Source organism: Mchenga conophoros, linkage group LG12 (genome assembly GCF_057382185.1).
Source record: "Mchenga conophoros isolate Kocher_MC1m ecotype Shallow Benthic linkage group LG12, M_conophoros_male_GT1.1, whole genome shotgun sequence".
Lineage (NCBI taxonomy): Eukaryota > Metazoa > Chordata > Actinopteri > Cichliformes > Cichlidae > Mchenga > Mchenga conophoros.
Window position 1 is genome coordinate 20,623,696 of NC_140537.1, and position 21,255 is coordinate 20,644,950.

Here is a 21,255-nt window from a genome sequence, read left to right on the forward strand (position 1 = left end):
TCAGTCACTCTCACATTCACACACTGGTGGAGGAAAGCTACAGTTGTAGCCACAGCTGCCCTGGGGCAGACTGACAGAAGCGAGGCTGCCATATCGCGCCATCGGCCCCTCTGGCCAACACCAGTAGGCGGTAGGGTAAAGTGTCTTGCCCAAGGACACAACGACCAGGACAGAGAGCCCAGGGATCGAACCGGCGACCTTCCGGTTACAGATACGCTTCCCAACCCCCTGAGCCACGGTCGCCCCGTTAATGTGCATTTGTTCTGAAGTTCTGATTAGCCCATTAACTGAAAGCTTGAACTGAATACGTTTATAAATAACCAAGCATTCCCCATTTACATTTTTTTCATAACTGATGCATTATTCGATAACCTCGTAGGCTGAGGTCATCGAATCAAAACCTTTTAGTGTTCCTCCACACCCACTGCAGAACTCGTCTTTCCATGCTGTTGCACCCAGACTGTGGACAGACTGCCTCTATTTCTACAGAGTTTGGACTCTGAGGAGACTTTTAAAAAGCAGCTAAGGACTTTTAATTAGACCAGGGCTTAAATGCAATGCTCTATTACAATGCATTTCTGATTGTATTGTGTTTTGCTTTTGTTTTATTACTTTATTTGTGAAGCACTTTGTGGCATTCGTCTGTGAAATGTGCTACATAAATAAACTTTTACTTACTTATAGAGTAACTACAGGTACAGAGTACTGTATTTTGGCTTTTTAAATTCACTTTTCACATTTATTCACATTTCAATTCACATTTATCTTTATGTTTTTCAAATACATCTCTAATCCTCTTTTTCTTCCTGACCCTGTCTAATAACCTGTTTCTTCCTAAACGGTTGCAGGAGCACTGGAGCATTTCCTGGCTGTCACCAGAGTTCTTATAGTTTTGTATTTTCAAATTGGTTCTTTTTATTTCGTTGTTACTTCCTGTTTTTAATTTGGTTTCGTTTGAGTTAGCTTTCATGGTAGATTTGCTCGTATCAGTTTGTTTGAAAATATTTTGTTTCTGTGTTAGTTTTAGGTTTTTTTTTTTAAGCATTTTTTGTAGTTATGGCTTGTGGCAGGTGCAGATTTAGAAAAGTCAGAATAAGTATTACATTGAAAACACAGAACTTGACTCGCAGTCTTGTAGACATTCAAAGTGTCAGTAAACATGTGCATGAGGCAAGCTGCAATAACAGATTTGATTAATTTAAGTTTCAGTTAGTGCTAGATTTGAGTCTAGGTTTGTTTGTTTGTTTATTTGTTTTGCTTTTTTTTTTTTTTTTTTAAAGAGCAGTTCTGATTCTAGTTTGGTCATATTTATAAGTTAAAATAACAAATATGCGCTGATCAGACTTCTCAGATATTAATACCTACTAATTTGGCTTTCTTTTAAAGACTTCTCTAACTTCTTCTTCTCTAGATTGATGATTTGTTTAAGCTATAATTGTATTAATATCGGCACAGAGACAGGAAAACTCTGATGGGTGTTTTCTTTGTTGTTCATGGACTAAAGAAGCAGGGCTTTGCAGCCCTAGTTTTTAGAGGCACTAATGTTTCTGAGGCAGTTTGCCATGAAGTTTTTTTCCCTTCTTCGATCAGCAGTTTCTCACAGCGTGGGTGTGAGGGAGTGCAGGAAGGCTGTTGATGAAAAACTTTGTGAATGCCAGCAGGGAGGAGTATGAAGGAGAGCTTGTGTTCCTTTGTAATGCGCTGCTGAGATAAGGGCCGAGTCCACCGCAGTCCCCGCTGGAGTCCCCACGGGGTCAGGTGACCCCTGTTGACCTGAAGCAGTGATCACACGGTGTGATTTATTAGGTGGCAGGAGCAGTGTGACTGATGGCTCGGCACTGTTGGCTTCGAGTTTGGCCTGTTGTTTCTTAAAGTGCTGTAAAGGCCGAGATGGTTCTCCCACAGTTTGATCTGTTATCCTGTAATCTGCTTCCACTCCCTGGCACGGCTGCTTTCATCCTGGTGTGTGTGTGTCTTCACACAGTCGGCCCTCTCTGTGGGCATGTTGTATTCAAGTGCTTTTCAGAGATAAGACCCTCATTCTAGTGTGATGGCAGACGGGTTGAGGATGAAGGGAGTGAAAACACTATGAATAGGAGCGGCTCATCTTCCTCCCCCTGTTTCCTTTACTCATCTCCACTCTGATCTTTACACCTTTTTCATGTTTCCCTGCAGTTTTCTCGTGTCTCCGGCGCAAACTTCCAGCTGCGTCCGTACCACCGAGAGCAATGGAGGATGGCTGTCACATTAACTTTGAAACACTCTGTCACATAGCAGCTTTTCTGGCTTGGCAAACCGAGGCACTGAGAGAAAGAGTTGGACAAAAAATAACATTAATGTAGGAATACTGAGAGTTTTCCTGGACTGAGTCATCCAGCAGCCCCCACTGCTGTGACGAGGCCAAAAAGTGAGCACAAAACCTAAATCCCTACATCTGCTCCACACCTTGCACCATAGGTCATTCAGCAGTTAATAAATCTGTCTTTGAAGGATGAAATACTCTCAAGTAAAACTGTTAATTTTCATTTTTGGGTGCGTTTCATTTCCCCAAACTAACTTTTACACCGTCCACTGCTGCTGTACTCAGTTCATAGTAGAGTAGCTGTTATACTTCATGATAGAAGAACATATACCATTCTCAAACATCCTCGTCCCAATACCTGGAATAAATTGGAACATTTCTCTTTTGATCTGCAGCTTCAGGACCTCTCTAGAAACAAAGTATAAAATAAAAGAGATCTCCCGTGCATCTGCCCTTTTGTCCTCTCCACTATCTGCTCTGGATGGCCCTCTTTAGCTTATCATTCCTTTGTAGAGCTCACAGAGCACGCGCACTTATCACCAATGGTGCAAAACACAAACAAACTTGCCCCCATGAGGGCCCACTTTATTCCCGTCTGTCACATCAAGCAGACATGAGACAGGACGTGATGGTGGAGTAACAATGAGCAGACCTGAGGTGTCATCAGTGGGTTTTTATAGAAGTGGGTGTGGGGGTTGGTTTTGCTCAGAGGAGAGACAGATTGTGCAGATGCAAAAGAACATCGGAACAACGGAATAACTCGTTGCAGCTTAAGTGGCGTGCACACACAATAAACAAATTTTTGTTTGCCAACGCATGCCTGCGGTGATTATTCTTATCTGTGGGGTTGTAAAATCCTGTGAAGGTCATTTTGTTTATTTCACAGGGAGTTTCCAAAACATGCCGTACGTGTTTGTCGTCGGGATTGAGATGCTGCAGATAACTTTGGCTATACATAGGTTCGTTTTTGAAATTCCTACACGCAATAATTAGTCTCATCCTTTCACGCACCGTGTGTGTGTTTTCTTCTGTTGTTTGTGGTTTTTGTCTCTGAGGTACTGCACATGCAGCCCTAGTTTCCACTAATTTCCCTTTAGTAGCTGAGTATACTCAACGATGTACAGTTTATTTTCAGTCAGCCTAGAGGGCCTCGTCATATTAACCTTTTAAATTTGTTCCGTTTTTATCTCTGATAAAAGACCAGAACTCTTTACCATCTCTGTGTGTTTGTCTTGCTGTGGGCTATGTTGATAGTTCAAATGCTTTGCACATTGTAATGTCATAATAAAGACTTCCTCTCCTTCCTCTGTGTAGTTCCTAAATGGATTAAAGAAAAACCTCCAAACTTTTTTGAAGGGGGCAAAGGTCGTGAGCCGTACAGATCTCGCGGGGTGTTCTGAGGCCGTTGCAGATCAGCCGTCGTGTTTGTTTTGTCTGTCTTCTGTTTTCCTGGATGTAAGTTTAGCCACCGTAAAGCCTGCGCTGCTGCGCGAGAGATCAGGAGAATGAAGTCCAGATTGCTGTGCAGTCTGTCGCATACATGTTTCATTTATATCTTCCTCATGAAAGGCTCTTTATGCTGCGCAAACTGCAGGAGAAATGGGAAAACGACCGTTCGGATCTCTTGTTTGTGCATTTGTGTAACCCCGGTGAGCCACGGCCTGGCATGCCTGCATTATTGCAGGGGTTAAAGTCTTACCTCCTGCGGGCCAGCCATCAATCACCAGAGCGGTGTTTACAACAGTTCCAGATTAGAATAGGTTTGACCCCCCACCAGGTGCGTGCAACCTGTGTCACCGTCTCACGTCTCAGCCGCGGTGTCGTGTTCCCCGGTGCCTCCCTGCGAGTCCACCTGAGCGCAGGCTCACCGTTCCACTGCTATCACCCTGAACCCAAAAAGCTCAGCCAGCTTTGATCCCACCCTGCGGCCCCTGCAAGTAAGTGGGGTCTAATCCCCAGAAAGCCTTGGAAAGACACAGAGGAATGCCTGGCACACAGCACACCATTCACCCAGGGATTAGACTGAGAGGAGCTCAGTCTTCACACAGTCATTTACTCCACTCACTCCGTGGGAGTGTATATACTGTATACAGTTGAGTTTATCTTGTGCATGTGTAAATTATGCATACACTTATGCATAAACAGGTTAGGTCAAATAATCTTACACGATTTCTAATTAACTAGGAAATCATAGTGAAACTAGTAAATAATCCTTTACAAACCATAAAAAAAGATAAATAGAAATGTTTAGTAATTATTACATATGTGATATTATATTTTTATTGATGCAATTTGTTGTTGTTTGGGTCAAACTTGTCCATCTTCTCATCAATAATAAGACAATATTAATTCCACGCTGATGATATTAGCAGAGTGAGCCTGTTTGCACACACACGCTGCCAAATACTGCTGTTTACACCAAACTGCTGATGTCTCAAAACAGAGATGTCGTCTTTTAATAATAGTGTGATGCAGCAATAGTGAGACTGGCCTCATTTCTAACTCTTCCTATTTTAGCCCAAACCACAATCTTTTTCTACGCACTCTGACCGAGTAGTTTCAGTGCCCAAATCTAACAAAAGGACTAAATAAATGCAAACAAACAACAAGCAAGATTAAAAATAACTAGTGAGTGAAAACAGACAGCTGTTTGATTTATGCCGCTGTCACCACATCTGCCTATTTACAAGCTCTTTAAATCAAGTATTACGAAAATCAGTTTTCTTGCTTATAGCAACAATACAAATAAATAAATTTGACAGTTAGAAATTACTTCATAATTTTATTTTTTTGTCAGCAATAAATCACTGTTAATTCAAAATAAATTAGAGCGCCACAGTTGTCCTGGGTTCGAATCCAATGGCTGGCTGGGATCTTTATGTCTGCGCGGGCTCTCTTTGGGTTAAATTGGCTGTAGGTGTAAATGTGAGTGTGAATGGTTGTGTTGTCTTTAAGTGTTAAGCCCTATATGTGCGGGCTGTTCCCTGCACTTGCCCTCTGACAGATGGGATACGCTAAAGCCTCCATGCAACTGAATGAGTGTTTAGGAAAATAAATAAATGATGATGATTGATGAAAAGTTACAATGAGGTGTTACCATGAGCCTTTTCAGACCAATGTGAGTTTCTGATCCATAAAAACCCCCTTAGAGGCCAAACGATCTGCACCAAGTCCAAAAAATTACATATGTAGTAACAGATCCATCTGTATCTTATAAAATAAATAAAATAGTCAAATTGTTGTTTAGCAGAATCACTCAGTGTTTCATTACATCAGACAAAATACATGTAAACCAAAACCTTCAGTTACTCATTTATTGTTTTCGTTTTTTAACTTGTGCAATAGAAATGTTTAAAATACCACAATATGTTTACATGTTATTGAATTATAGCCCATTTTTAGGCAGTGGAAGCCAAATATGACAGGAACAATGTTTTATTGGTGAGATTACTGAGATTTAAGCTAGCTTGTGTTACTTTTCCCGTTTAATTCCTGTTTCCTCATGAATTAAATACGTTTGTGTTTTTTTGTCATTTTGGATCCTGAAGCTGTTTCATAAACATCTGTAATCCGTGTAAAATGAACAGCAGCTGATCTCCATCTGGTTTCATCCCACCACCGTTCTTCTGAAACTAAAAATGCCATCCTGCTGTCTTTAATTACAGTTTCATTTTTTCGCTTGTATGTTACAAGAAGAGCTCGCTGTAAGCGTCTGATCTGTCAAAGCACAGAGGACGCTGTAGCATCCGCTGAATAGCTGCGGGCCACGGACCCACACTGTCGTGGTCAGCCTCTGTCACGTGCGCGTGTGTTTTAACAGGTGCAGAACTGCGCATAAAGGTGTAGCGAGGTAAAGAGTGATGCTTAGATTTGGCATGAAGAGGAAACGGCGTGCAGTGGACTCATCAGTCTGGAGTGTGAAGGGAGGGATGTTGATCCTGGCTCCGTGCCGCTGCTTCCACATGTGTGACTGCATGTAATGGAGTGATGGCGTATCAGTTGGTGGATTTGATGCGATCTAGTGGAAAGTGTGTGTCTGATGTTTTTCCCTTTCTCAGCTGGAACCACGAGATTTTGTGATCATTCCTTGGTTAAAGGGAGATTTCCATTTGAGGAAATGGTGCGAGGTGGCCAAATGAGGTGTTTTGAGATTCTGCTATGCCAGGTTTCTATCTGCAGGACTTGACAACATGCAACTCAATCAGGTCCACAACACACATCTCCCGACATGCACAACATGCAGCAGGTTGGACACACGAACACAGTTTTGCTTTTAAAAGCCAGGCTTCCATGCCTGCTTTACCTTAAATGCTTTACCTTTTATGGCTCTGAATTATTGGAGTGCAGATTAGGTAGAGCAACATTTTATTAAAACACTGCAAAAAAAAAAAAGAAGAGTAATTTGCTTAAAACATACGTCTTACAACACATTGTCAAGAGTGTTTGTGGCTGTTGGTTGCAGCTGCAGGTTGGGTAAAAGGTTGGCTGTCATAAAACACTGAAACAAAAGAATTATCCAGATGTTTATAGCAGTACACACTTTGTTTCAGTCTCAATCACCAAAGCCCAGTTTATATATACTTAAATTCTAATTTCTTGCCTGATAAAACATGTCTAAAGTCATTTTTGGGGGGATATTTCTGAACTAGCTTGTGGCAAAGTGCGGATATGATCCACATACAAGTGAGCATGCGAACATCTGAGTGACAAAACAGGGGCCTGGTCTGAAAATTAGACAGACACTGAAATTTAAAAAAACAGAGCAGTTGCTTTCAGAAAGTGACAAACGTTTAGTGAGGCGAAACCTTTTCTAGAACTACAGCCAAATTTTATTCCCCGTTCAGGTGCTAAAACCATTAAAATTCTCATTGTAAACCATAATTTCACCCGACACAATTACTTTGTTTTCACAATAGTTAAAAGTAACAATAAACGGGCGCTGCTATAAACGGCAAGACTCAGACTGTTTTTATCCAACAGTTTGTCTTTCTAAACACTGTTTATATTGGCGATCGAGCATATTTATGATGAGAAAATGATGCAAAGATGTTCTCAAAGATTCCTCTGCCTCTGTCCTGCTTTAAAGTATGTGGTGAAACAGTGGTATTTAGCTATTTCAGTGTGTTACATCTAGCATTTTTCACCCTGTCAAACCTCAGAGCGGACTCCAGTACCTCCACAGTAACATGAGCCATGCTTATGGAGGCAAAATGGAGATTAGGGTGTTACGTGAGAAATCCCAAAGGAAACTGACAAATCAAATGATTTGTTATGGTGAAGGAAGCGGACAATGCACTCTGGAAGAAGCTGAATCATGAGGAAAACTGAAACAATTGTGAAGAAAGATTTGGCCCACTTTTTACCACACATGTCTGCTGCTCTCGGTTTGTTTATAGCCCTGCAGACTGAGGCAGCTTTATGGTTTGCTATTGAAGGAGAATATCGTCCTGAGGGAAGCTGGAATATCTACAGTCTGGCAGTCGCGTCTTGGCTCTGGATGGACAAGTGCTGTCACTATCGCACAGTCATTGTGTTCAACTGGACCATTTGTATTTGGTTGTCATGGCTCCTTCTGCATGGTTGTCAGAAGAGACTCAATTGTTTTTATTGTTTACATGGGTGGTTAAGGAAAAATATCGGCTATTGAAACATCGCTCTTAAGAAGACTTACTCTCATGTGTGCTCACACACAAATCATACCACAGCAGGGAAATTGTACTTGGCTGGTGTGGCAACAGGCCTCTGAGCCATAATAAGTGAGCTTTCAGACTAGCCTTGGACAAATAAACTGTGTGCTGGATGGGACTTGTCCTTCAAACAGAGGGCAAAGGATTTACTCACCGAGCACAGAGTGTGTACAGCAGAAGACGTGAGCCAGGACGTTTGGCTGAAGCGTTGTGGAGTAGCCTATGCTCTTCTTGGCTGTAGCTGTGGGCACAGAGCTTCTGTATTATAATGAGCAGGGTCAGAGTAGAAGGGCCTTGCGGCCAGGAATTCAGCAGTGTGTTTTTGCAGAGAGCTACAGAGTGTAAACTTTACCACTGCTCTGCTGTTATTTTAGCCATTGTTCACTTCAGCGTCTTTTATGTTTAGTCTTAATAGCCTTTGTTTGGATATATCTGCTCCTCCAAGATTTTCTGTGTTTAACATCTCATCTTGCATGAAATTGAAGCTTATTCGGTGCTAGCCACTAAGGCAGTTCATGTGAGAGACAGTGAAAAAAAACAGTTAGGTCATTACATTTCATCCAACTAATGCTGCATTGCTTCAACATTTAAGAGCTCAGCCTGTATGCTGTTTCTGCAGAATGTGGACCTTAGAAAGTGTAAATGATGAGCGTACTTCTGGGTCTGAAAAGTAAAGCCAGCAGAAATGTCTTAAATCTGCATTCTTTCAGAGGCTCTGGTTTAGCTCACTGGGTTGAGTAGGTAACCCATATGTCATAGGCTAATGCAGAGGCCCAGGTTTGAATCTGTTACAAAGATATTCGTGTCTTCCCCCTGGGGTTTCTCCCCATTTTCCTGTTGCAATAAAGGCTAAAAGCACCCCAAAATCCATTTGCAAAGAGAAAGGCATTCTTCCTAGTGACCAGTAGGGGGAGACTCCTCTGGTTGCAGAAAGACTTCTGTGTATAGAAGACTTTTGTGTATAAAACAACCCTCAGCTCCTTCCTCTGTGAGCTCAGGAAACACTTTTCTGATGACTTAATGGCCTCAGTCACTATTTTCAGATCACATTGAGTTCACAACAGCTGCACTCAGTCACAAGGCAGTAGCCAATAAGCATCCAGTATCCTCGGTTTCTCAGTGCAATCCATCCCTTACTAGTTTCAAAACACCAAGATGGCAAATGATGAGAAGGGTGCAGCTTTTACTTTGAAAGGTAAGAAAATTAGAGGAAAATTAGCTTTAGTGTAACATTTTTTTTTTCTGTAGTAAACTGTGTTAAGTTAGGCCTCAGTCACACAGGGTTTGAGACAAGTATGCCTCCGGTCACTAGTGAAAAATGTGTATTACCTGACTGGTTCATGAAGGTTGCTGCCTGTCACTGGGTGAAATCAGCTGCAAAGGCAGTACAGCATCAAAAAACCTCCTTGTGATTCTTATGGTTGCTAGCGGGTTGCAGCACACACCCATGGAATAGAAGAGATCACCTTGTCTACAGAAACTTTACAGAATTTCCTTAGATTAATAAAGTATTCTGATTCTGATCGATTGCCATTTACTCTCCTAAGCTTTAGTGAAACCAGAAACGAAGACCCTGTGCCACATCACTGCAATCAGCACATTTCAAAACGATGCAGCTTTTACTTTGAAAGGCAAACAGTCTCCGTTTCCAGTTTGTGTTGCACTTTTCACTGTTTCACAACTGCTTGGAGAGTAGTTTACAAGTGTTTGCAGACAAGTTGGTGTTTTCTATATAAACTACTGGTGACTGCTGCGACCAAAACAATCACGAGGAAGTTTATGGTGGATTCTTTGTGACCAATTTCATGCCACACAGCCATCCTCTAGTGGCAGCTTGAAGAACTGCAATTTTTGCCATTTTTGTGTTGACAGCATTTCTAACTGTGAATTAGGGTTTAATGATTATAAATTGAATGAAACTTAAATAGAAAAAAAAATACTGGACTTCATTGTGATGATGCCTCCGCACTCTCACATCCCAGCAGTCACGTGGCTGAGCACCTTGATATCACAGCGGACAGAATCAGAGCAAAATTGCAGTAGAAGCAAGCTGTTATAGAGCTTACTGTAGCACTGAAGATATTTAAAGCTTGTGTAGTCAAAAGCAGTATCTTTGAGTGAATAAGTCAGAGCTCGTGTGTGTTTGTATGTCTGACTAATTCTGTTCTTGAATATTTTCAGAGCTATGGTTTGTTGGTCTCCTCTGGCTGAGAGGAGCGGTGGGGTTTAATTGCTGTTGTGTGTCAGAAGTGTTTTTTATGGAGAGGTCACAGACAAGAGAATCAAACAGTGCTGGTGTGTAGCCATGCTGTCCTGTTTTCACTCGTTTCCCTGGTGACCGCAGAGGAGAAGAGAAAGTTTGCACATCACTGAAAGGGAGAACGTCGCCAAGCCAAAGTTTACTAAGCAGCTTTTGTTGGGTCAACAAGGATCAGGAGGGAGGAGCTGAGCTTCGTCGGACTTCTGCGTTATTGCGTCTCTCTTAATAAAGCTGAAGGGTGTGAGCTGGATTGTCAGCCTGTGCCACATGCTTTTATTACACATCTGCTGCTTTCAAGTGGAAACGTTTAAAGACTGTGGGGCAGATTTGTAGTGCACCCTGTCCCGACCACATACTGTCTTAGGTCAGCATGCTGCAGTTTGACAAATGCACCCAGCACTAATTTTAGCCACTTTACACAAACCGCAGCATTGTTTGCTTTCATGGCAAGGAGAAAATTGTTTCCATTGTGCCATATGGTGATGCTTTGTTTTCTTTGTTTGTGTGTGTGCATGCTACTTTTACTGCAGCAAATAATGTTTATTCCTTTTCTAAATTCATTTGAATTTTTGAGGCTTTACATAAACACCAGACCCGTTGTCTTTTTGTGGCTCTCTCTTTAAACACACGCTGCCTCTCCTGCTTTTTTGGACAATCAGGCAGCGTCTTGCAATGAGACAGCCAAGACACACTCACCCTTAAACAGGCAGTTAACAAACTGTGGAACAAGAGCTGCTCTGCTTAGTAATTAGAGGTGAACTTGGTGAGTGACTGGGAAACAAAGCTCAATTTTCCTCTAACTGGTATTTAGAAGTGCCTTGCAGGTATTCTCCAGTATCCAGTCTAAGCTGATGTGGGACAGATAGCTGCAGGTCTCTCGTGATGGAACTTACTGGAAAATGCAAGAAGCAGGAAGCTTGATGAGAGGGAGGGAGGGAGGGAGGGGAAGTTATGCCACATCCTGTGCAGAGAGGTCTACCTCACAGCTGTCCGTGCCAAGTGTGACCAGTCTCCTGTCCCAGAATGCCAATGGGAGCACATGTCTTTAGGCTAGACAAACACCTCTGTCAGCAGACCGCAGTCACCCCACCAGTCAGACCATTCAGCCCAGCACTGCTCTGTAATTACACACCTCCGCCTGCTGGGGAGGGAGGTGAGAGGGACGGCCAGACTGAGATGCAGACCCCGTCACTGACATCAGCATCACTACAGGCATGTGCTGTAAAAACAGAGAGCGATAGGGAGAGTAAGCGAGAGGGACAGTGAGGTAAAGACAGCCCTGTGTGGGACAGAGAAGTTGGCGGAGAGGCGGGAGACCCTCCTCCTTCCTGTGAAAGATTAGAGGTTTTGTGTGCAAGCACATCTGGATGGGCTGGAGGAGCTGAAAGGACTGATGTGAGAATTGGCAGAGTCACAGCCCAAAGAAAACTTCTGCTCAAACTGAGCTGCATCTGCAGTATATGTATGTGTTTGCTTACAATGCAGGACTGTTAAAGAGATATCTGTGCAGGTATGCTTTTTTTGGGCAACTCCAAATCACATAAAGCACAATAATGGCCTTACCAAGTGAAAATGTGGTGATTTATGTATATACTTATATAAGCAGGCATCAGAGCGTCTTATAACTGCTCCCTTTCTTGTAAGGGATCAATTTGAATTGGCAAAAACCCCCAAAACAAATTAAATAAACCAGAATAAAATAAATTAGAATAAACTGTTTCCACAGCAGTATAGACTAGAAAAACTGCTGGAACTGGACTACCTTTTGCAAGAGAGTGAGCTAAAAATTTCACAATGCAGTCTAATTTATTCTCTGTGCACAATACGACTTTAAGTTTCTTTTCCCCAACTCTACAACAGGATAAAGTTCAAACTGCTTTAGTTTGACTTTCAGCGCAGAGCTGTGTCCTCCTACCTCTATGCAGTAAAAGTAATTACACAAACATCGCCATGCCTCACTGATTGCTTTCTTTTATTAGACTGTAATTCTGATCCTGAATGCTGAGTTTCTGTCTGGAGCATCAGAACATTTTCTTTACGCTTTTCATGGCACACAACTGAAACTCATTTCTGTTTCTACAGTTGCAGCCCTCTTCATTCTGACAAACCAACACTACAAGTGCACCAGTGTGGAAATCTCACAGCAGAGAACAAGTTAAAACTCTAGTACACTGTAAATTACAGAGATTTAACTCTCTAAATTTGTTTGGTAACAGGTTGAACATACAGGATGATTTATGTGTCCTGTTTAAAAACTAAACTAACTGTTGAGGACAAATGCAAAATGAAGCATCACATATTAAGTAAGGCATTTCATTTCTTTCGTTAATTTGTTAAAAACACATGTGACTAATATAAACAGAAAGCATGTCAGACTAAATGCAATCGATTATTTTCATCTTGATGGAGGTCCAGCTCTGTGGAGGGTGCGGTTAGATGCTGGGGTTCTGGTGTGCTGCCTTCCACTGCTCTGCGTTTTTGTGTCTGCACTGATTGATTATGTGAGATGCGTTTGCATGAGGCTAAAACCTTTAACCCTTCACACTCTCACCGCAGGGTCCCTGAGGCTGTAGCGTGGTTTCTTTTGCAGCGGGCCTTTCGATCACCTCAGCTAGATGTGTAAAGAGAGACCAGATGTGGGCTGGCTGCCTCCGTGTTTTCAAACTTTGCAATGTAAAAGTTTAGATCCAGTCTTGCTCTGTTTACCTCTTTTTTTGTTTCCCCCCCCCTGTTTTCCTCCATTGTTAGAGGCAAGGCTGCACTTCCTTCTTACCTGCAATTATGACTCAGACTTGGAGGTAGAAGACACAGAATGGCAATTCTGAAGTAAGGAAATGACGATGTGCATCCCACCTTTAAGTCAATCACCTAATAAAAGACACCTGCCACCCTGGGAAGGCAGAGTAAACAATGGCGCTCAGACACCAGACTGGGACCTGCCAGCCTTAGCAGGGAGGGTCTCCTTTAATAGACTTAAACATAAGTTAAGACTGATTTGAGCCAAGCATCAAGAATGGATTTGGATATTTTGCTAATATGATCCTGTTACCAGTGCAGTACAATCCCAGCTGGCGAGAGATAGATAGACCCCAGACTACAAGGAACTCACTGGAACTCATTGGAATAATTTGAAGGGAGCACTGGTTTCTGTGGCACTAGACCGCAGACCACTGTGACTGAATAAATGTAGCTAAGTGTAAAAATACAGCATTTAATATTGGCAAGGACAACAAAAGTATATTTAATGTGGATGTGTCTCCTTACAGGAAGATTAATATTAAGATTTGGATCAAATGTTTGTCTCTACTTCATATCTCTCAGTTTATAGTTTCACATTTTTGTGTCTTTTGTATATTTTTTGATGTTCAGAAGTCACAAATACTGAATATAGTTTTTTGGGGGAAAGGAGCATTAGAGGTAGTGGAAGTGGAAGAAGAGCATGAATGAATCCATATCAGATTAATGTCTCAGAATAGACAAAAGAAACTGCTTGCTCAGCAAACATATGTTCTGAGCAGCCACCTTGTTTAACTTGACTTATTTCTAGGAGTCAGTGTTCTCTGCGGGTCGATGGTGTGTGAGTGTGTTTATCTGAAGGCGGCAGTCTTCAGTCTGTCCGGAGTCAGAGACAGAGACAAACGCCTCCCCCGGCCGGCTGTCAGCGCCTAGTCACTAATGATGCTGCAGCGCTGAGCTCAGCTAATTGACCAGACAGAGATGGATCGGATCAGGACCATGTACTCTGCTGTGTCTGCTCGCTCCAGTGTGAGCGCGTGTGTTTGTGTGTGCGTTTTGATGTTTTTTGTTCACGGCTGCCTCCACACCGTGGACTGTATCTCCTAACAGGAACGTCCAACTTTGATGCATCACAGCAGGATGCAGGGAAACAGTACGGACAACCCTTTAAAGGCTCCTCAGGCATATCTTCGTATTTTCATCCACCATCTGCTGACAAAACTGCGAATGCTTCACTCGTACGTTCATAGAGGTAGTCAGTCCGCAAACTGTGGAGAACAAATAAACCTCGGGAGGTTATGAGCTTCCAGGATCAGGCAGTCAGTGCAGCTGGGTGTGAGATGTGTGTTTAAAGGCTCTGGTTGGCAGGGCTAACTGGCCTCTTAGCATCAAGTTTATTTTCACAGGGAGAGTATCACTGAAGGAATGACCTTGGTCCATTAATAACAGAGCCCTGTGTGTGTGTCTCTTTCACACTCACACAGACAAAATGCTACATAAGAGCTCACACACACACACACACACACACACACACACACACACACACCTTAGATCATAGAGATTCTGCTAAAGCCCTGTTCATTGTGCATTTGGCGCCGACTCAGTTTCAAGTAATAAAAATAAGTTTTTAATAAAGCTGCGACCACAAAAAAAGGTGTTACAGTAAAACAAGTTTTTAATGCTTTTCTGGGATCCAAATTGAAAAGCTGCATTCTCTTAACTTTTCAATTTTACTGAAAAACCAGTTCAGTTTCAGGTCTTTCCCCTTTTGGCCCCGTTTGCACTTGGCATACAGTAAGCGTGTCTCTACTGTTGGCTCACAAAGCAGTCTGTTACCCTGGCAAGTTCCCACTCACTCTCCTTCTGTCTGCTTCAATGTGTCTTACTTTTGTTTTAGACTATTTTAAACATACTTTCTGTCAGTAAAATCCAAATGCAGTGACCGACATATTTAAAGCACATGCATAACTAAATGTTAGTGCGTTTTGTTTCTGTTGGAGAGTTTGGATATAAGATGCAAAGAGCACAACACGATTAGTTCAGCTCCAGTGTTGTTTTTTGTTTTGTTTGTGGTGGCGTGAGGCAGAGGAAATACAAGAGGGAAAGAAAGTCTGTTAGGGTTTCAACCGATGTTTACAAGGTTGCATGTGCGGCTTGGCAGACTTATTGCCTGGATTTAAGCATGCAGTTTCAATGGTCTAGCCTTAGCCACCGGCCGCATGCTTAAATGTGTGCGCAGAATCTCCCTTTGACTTTTGGATAACTTCAGAACTCCATAATAAATGTCAGATTAGGTCGAATAACTGATTTGTTTTTCAGAACCCTCATTAAAAGTTGTAACACTTTTGCCTCGATCCTTTTGCTCGTTCTCGAAAATGCACCCTCACTTTAAAATGGGAAAAGATAACCTTCTCTTTGTGACCTTTGTTCATCTCTCCCTCATGTTCCTCGGAGATTATTGCACCAGAAGCATCAAAGAAAATCCAGAAAGGGTTTGTAAACTCACTCAACTCTGTGTGAGATTTCTGTGCAAAAGAGAGAAAAGCTTAACAAGTGCTGGCTGATGTCAGCCTCTGGTCTGCTGAATTCTCTGCAGGGGTCTTTCTCTAATGAAGAACTCTGAGTCTGTCACTGATTGGAACCCAGTGCAACACGGGGTAAAAAGATCAGATGCGTTCACATTTTTTGATCCCCCTCTCACTGGGGCAATTAGCCCAGTAAGCTCAAACAAATAGGGGATACGATGAACCGTGTCCATCAGGGGCCACTCATTAACTGTGATGAAGTTATTGTTGGCCAGCAGAGCGATGGAGGCACTCTTGGGGCATCCCAGTCATCCTCACTCTTCAGGTCTGCATGCGTGCACGCCACAGGCTTTGTAGTAAAGTGATACTGTCTGAGGGGATGCTAAAGAAAAAAAGGGGTCTTGAAGATTTCAATATTTGTTGTTGCAAGACCGAGAGACAGAGAAAGTGTGCAAGAGGTGTGTGGGAGGCTATAGTTCTTGTGCCAAAGCCGGCATAATGCTTCATACAATAGCTCGAGTGTGGGTGAGGGGATCTTGGCGCTTGAATGTTCTTTACTTTAGAGGGAAAAGACGCGCTGTCAGGAGGGGAGGAGGGAGAGCTAGATTTCTTATCCTGAGCCCCCCCCACACCCCCACCTCCTACCTTTGTAATTGAATGCAGCCATCTATATGAAGTGGGCTTCACAGAGAAAAGCCTGCAGGATGTGCATGCACATAGACACGTCTCTTTGTCTCCTCTGCCTTCCTCCGTGTAGACTGAAGTACGCTGCAGAAGAGTGAAGCAGACATCGAAATGTCCTCGTCTCTGTGCAAGGTTTATGCTGTTACTGAAGCATGGAGGAGTTTTCTACAATCCGGAGGTCATGCCATAACATTACATGGTTTGAATCCATCTACACTTGTAATCCTCTGAGAAATACCCAGAACCCAAAACAGTGAAATCATGAGCACAGAGGTCGAGGAGAGGCGGGGCCGGGGTATTATTGGAGCAGTCTCACTTTACCCTAAACCATGTGCTCTGTGTACTTTTCATACTCCTCTTTTGCCCTTTCACTCTCCCCTCTTTGGGTAATATCTGAACTCATTATGCTTTTTACGTCTCAGGTTTCAAAACGTTCATTCTTCCTTCATGACAGTAAGCGCTCTATTTTCCTTTTCCGGGCCTGCAGTGCATAGAGACAGATTATGACATCTCGATGCTACAAAACGCGAAGCTGTTTAAGAAAAATGCCGTTGTCCTACTTCACCTCTGTGTTGCAGGTGCTATTTCATGGCTTCGTTCAGTGTAGTACTTGGCGTCGACTGTGGCCGCTGGCCACTGAATGGAAAGGCATGCTTCCTGGTGGCTAATGAGGTGCTGAACCCAGCCTCTTGTTTGTATCAGGAGCACCTGGGCCAACCACAGCCAGCCCAGGCCAGACAATGGAGTCAGTCTAGCATTTCCACAAAGGTCTGCCCATTCAAATCATCTACAACCCTGGGACACAAACTCCCACACTTCATAAAATGAAGGCAAAACAGAATGCGGACCGAGACTGCCCCATTCTTTTTCAACAAGGAAACTATTGTTTGTCTTCACACGCCCTCTTTCCCAGGCCTTGCGATGCTATCCTCCTTAAAGGAACGAGGCAAAAGTAAAAGAATTCGGCTGAAATGCAGCACAGTGTTTGTTCTTTGGAAATGTAACACATACAAGAGCTGCAACTGTCACTGTTAATTTCCCTTTCTGAGCTCTGTCTGGCTCACCTGGAGGACAGAAACAGCACAGAGGTCTTTTCAATTTCATGTATGTGAAACATCTTGATAGAACCCACAACACAGTCTGTAACTGAATTCTTGGAGTGATGACATTAGGTTAAACACAAAATTGAATGCTGAATCCTACAGTTTGGCGGTGAGAATCAGAGATGAGCGTTGTCCTAGTCCAGGGTTAGACAACTCCAGGCCTCAAGCACTGGTGTCCTGCAGGTTTTAGATCTCACCCTGGGCCAACATACCTGAATCAAATGATTAGTTCATTACCAGGCCTCTGGAGAACTTCAAGAGATGGTGAGTAGGTAATTTAGCAATTTGAATCAGCCATGTTGGATCAAGGATGCATCTAAAATCTGCAGGACACCGGCACTTGAGGCCTGGAGTTGCCTACTCCTGTCTTAGTCTCTTTACTTAAACCAGATGATGATGTATGGTTTCCTTTTCTTTCCCAAGCAATCATTTTAGCTCTAATGCCACTGGTAAACTAGAAAATACACTCACTAACCACCTTTGTGCAAAGGTACTGCTTATAAGGTTGGGGAAACCTGCAGTCAGCTGAGACTGAAGAAGTCACTGGGATGAGTGGCGAAACGTTTCCCACTGAAAATGCTACGTCCAGATGAACAGAATTAACCTTTTGGGATCTAAATATTATGTTGTCAAGCTCAGGAAATTATAAAAACTTCAAATGCAAAACACAGAACTGACATTTATTCCACTTTGTCTTTTGGTTTAAACAGATGCAGGAAACCGGCTTGTAGCTCAAGAGGCATTAAGAAAACCATCTACTCTACGCCGGCCACCTGCACGCACGGGAGAAGCAATCTCCAGTAAGTAACTGTGAATACGATATTATTTTGACTAGACGGCAATTCTCATCTCAGTTTTATTCTTGTAATGCCAAACCACAACAAAATTAATCTCAGGATGCATAACACAGTGAGGAAAAGATCTTTTAGGTACAAAGGTAGGGAGATGGTTTAAGTAAGAACTTGGTAATTTAGTTGGTAACAGAGGGAAGACAACAGCTCCCGTTTAGGAGGTAAAAACCTCACAACCAGGCCCAGGGTGGAAAACAAAGATATAACAATAACAATCAATAGCAGGGTGATGGGGTCAGCACATTGCACATGATACCTATAGAGGACAAAGAACAAACCGCAGGAGAAAGAAGGCACAAAGCTAATGACATTTCATCACACGGGGAGTGAAAAGAGTAAAAGAGCAGTGCTCAGTGGATCACGTGAGGTCAACCAGCAGCTTGAGCCTTTGGAAGCATAATTGGGGATGATTCAGGGTCACCTGATCCAGCTCTCACTATAAGCTTTATCAAAGAAAAAGTTTAAGCCTAATCCTAAAAGTAGGTATGCCACATCTTTACATGTCTGATTCCTCCAACTAAAATCTGTTTTTCAGATTGTCTCAACTGCAGTCGAATCACTGCTATGAGCGACAGGCTGAACACGCTGGAGGAGAAGGTGAAGACTTTTACTTGTTCAGACGCAGCATGTGAAACGCTGAGGAACGTGACTGGCCTACATTAAACAATCGTATTGTTTTAATTACCTGCGCTTGTTTTATGTTTTCCTGCACCAGGTCCAATTACTCACAGCTCCGGCCTCCATATCGCATCGCCACATTCAGGGTAAAGTGGGAATTGCTCCAGAGACCTCGTTACTGATGGGGGCTGTGCCCGCTCAGGGAGCTCCTGGTGAGCAGGGACCTGCAGGTAGGTGTATCCTGCTCTCACGTGTCAAGTTTAGGCATTTCCATTTAGTTCCGTCAACGTTTACGTTTAATAATTAAGTCAGAAATCATTCCTTGCAGCTTTTCCTGCTCGCTACCTGCACACCTCTGCTCGTATCCTGTTTCACCCAATGCACACGCACTTATTTCCTTTAACAAAAGTCAGAGTGCAGCTCTCTTTCAGCTCTGTGAGCGTCCTCTCCTTTCCTGGAGTTGAGCCCAGCACTGGCTGCAGCTAAAGACGCAGTCATCAGTGTTGTTATACCATCAGCAAGAGAAAGATTTGATTTACTGGACTTTCAAATTAAAGACTTTTATTTGTCTTAAATGAGACAAACCTGGAGAAATTGAGTGCTGTTTGGTCTACCGCTCTGGCTGAGTTACTCCCCAGTGCTCATCCACTGCTCCCTGTGTCAAAGAAAAAGCTCCCTGATCCATTTGTAAATCAGAAATATAAAACATCTTTCTGAACCAGTTCCTTCTCCCCACAGGATAAACCATTTCTAAACCAGCACCCTGTGAGTTTTCCTCTGGTGCCACCTTCAGGCCAAAGTGCACTCTTATGTAATGCATAGTGAAGGCTTGGTTTAGATTTTCCTCATTCTGCCTGTTCTTCAGCACCACTATGTGTGGGGTGTTGCTTAACTGTTCTGGTGGAGGTTCTGCTGAATAAGACCTTAATAGATTCTGATATAAATGAAATCATTTAATGTCTTTACGCTGTTCTCTGCAGGTTTTATACGACTGTTTCCAATAATGGAAGAGCTGCAAATGAAATCTGATGTGTAAAATTGCTTCCTTTTAATAAAGTATTCCCAAAAATCACTACAACCAAAGCTTTACATAAACCCCAAGAGTTGCCTAGGTAAGGGAAATCAGTTTCCTGTGTTAGAATTAACTAGCCCTTTAAAATGTATATAAAATTGGCACTTTAAAAATGTTTTATTTTCTAGCTAAAACATTTAATGAGCCCTAATACTGACCTATAAACACAATGACACATTCTTCCTGTGACTGTTTGCACCTCATCCTTTGGTGGATTATACTTGGATTGTTTTTATCAAACCTCTCCTGTTTTAATTTCAGGTCCTCAGGGTGAAAAGGGAAGAGATGGGCTTCCTGGCAGAGATGGTAAATTGTAACTTTCAGTTGATGTAAAACTACTTAAGATGTAAACCAGTTAGGGCTTTGCGATTACTCATGGCTGTTTCCTTCTCTTAGGGAAGCCAGGGTCTCAAGGGCTGCCAGGTCCTATTGGGCCTCGAGGTGGGGCCGGGGCAAGGGGCCCGTCTGGAGCCCCTGGATCAAAAGGATCCCCTGGACCAGCAGGTAACGGTGGACTCAAGGAAAAGGTCTTTGTTAGCAGAGATAAGAGTAACAAATAAACCTCGTCCTGTTGTAAAGTTGCATGTGTGCCACTAAGAGAGAGGGTATGTCAGATCAGCTGTTTAGTTATTGCCTATCTAGTCACTATTGTCTGTGGAACAATGGCTAACAAGAGGCCAAAGGGCCATGAAAACAACAGGAGAGTATCTCCTCCTGACCTGTGATGTCCATATCCAGAGCGTTTGTCTTTCCCTCAAACCTCTCAGTCGGCGTGCAGACCCTCCAGCACTAAATGCTGGGACAATCCAACCCCCCTTGAGGCCTGCTGGTAACTTACTGGAATTTGAGTATTTTGCTGGTTGGCTTTGAAAATCATAGGTTTCTAAAAAGTGCATGCTCCAGAAGCAAAGTAGCAAAGTATTTGTTTTCTGACTGTATATAAACTCCCCAACATGTGTTGCTTTTCATGGTCGGCAGCCAGAACAGACACGGGATCATAAATCTGTTCCACAGATTCAGAGTTCAGTTGTTATGTACAAATAATAAATGACCTGCGGGGAAAAACGTAAATCCGGAGGCAGCTGTGACTTGAATAATGAATAAAGTAAATGGCGGTCTATAAGTGTGTCACAACATCTGCTCTTGCTATAAGCTGTTATTCCTCTGCTGTGGATCGTGAAGGGAGTGCCTCTCCTCTCAGGCTAACATGTGACCCCTGCTCTCTGCCTGCTGCTGGGTAAAGATGAGATTTGGAGCAAACGCTGAACTACAAACCCACCATGTGACTTCAATTGAAATGAACACAAGCAATACGTATACGAAATCCCAGAGCCTTATGATTTCCATATGCCCCTTTGGTGTTGGTGTTTTTCTATCTCCATTACTTCATAGGTATCCAAAAGCAGCGCTGTGGTTT

At 42.9% G+C, this 21,255-nt stretch overlaps 1 protein-coding gene across 2 annotated transcripts in view; it reads left to right on the plus strand.

Moving 5' to 3' along the window:
* emid1 (EMI domain containing 1) overlaps positions 1 to 21,255 on the plus strand; it is a 55,047-nt gene that overhangs the window by 23,006 nt on the left and 10,786 nt on the right. For both annotated transcript variants that reach the window (XM_085294385.1, XM_085294386.1), the window contains 5 exons: positions 18,008 to 18,097; positions 18,684 to 18,745; positions 18,864 to 18,996; positions 20,100 to 20,144; positions 20,235 to 20,342. In XM_085294385.1, the coding sequence (XP_085150511.1) occupies positions 18,008 to 18,097; positions 18,684 to 18,745; positions 18,864 to 18,996; positions 20,100 to 20,144; positions 20,235 to 20,342 (438 nt within the window). The remainder of the gene's footprint in view (positions 1 to 18,007; positions 18,098 to 18,683; positions 18,746 to 18,863; positions 18,997 to 20,099; positions 20,145 to 20,234; positions 20,343 to 21,255) is intronic.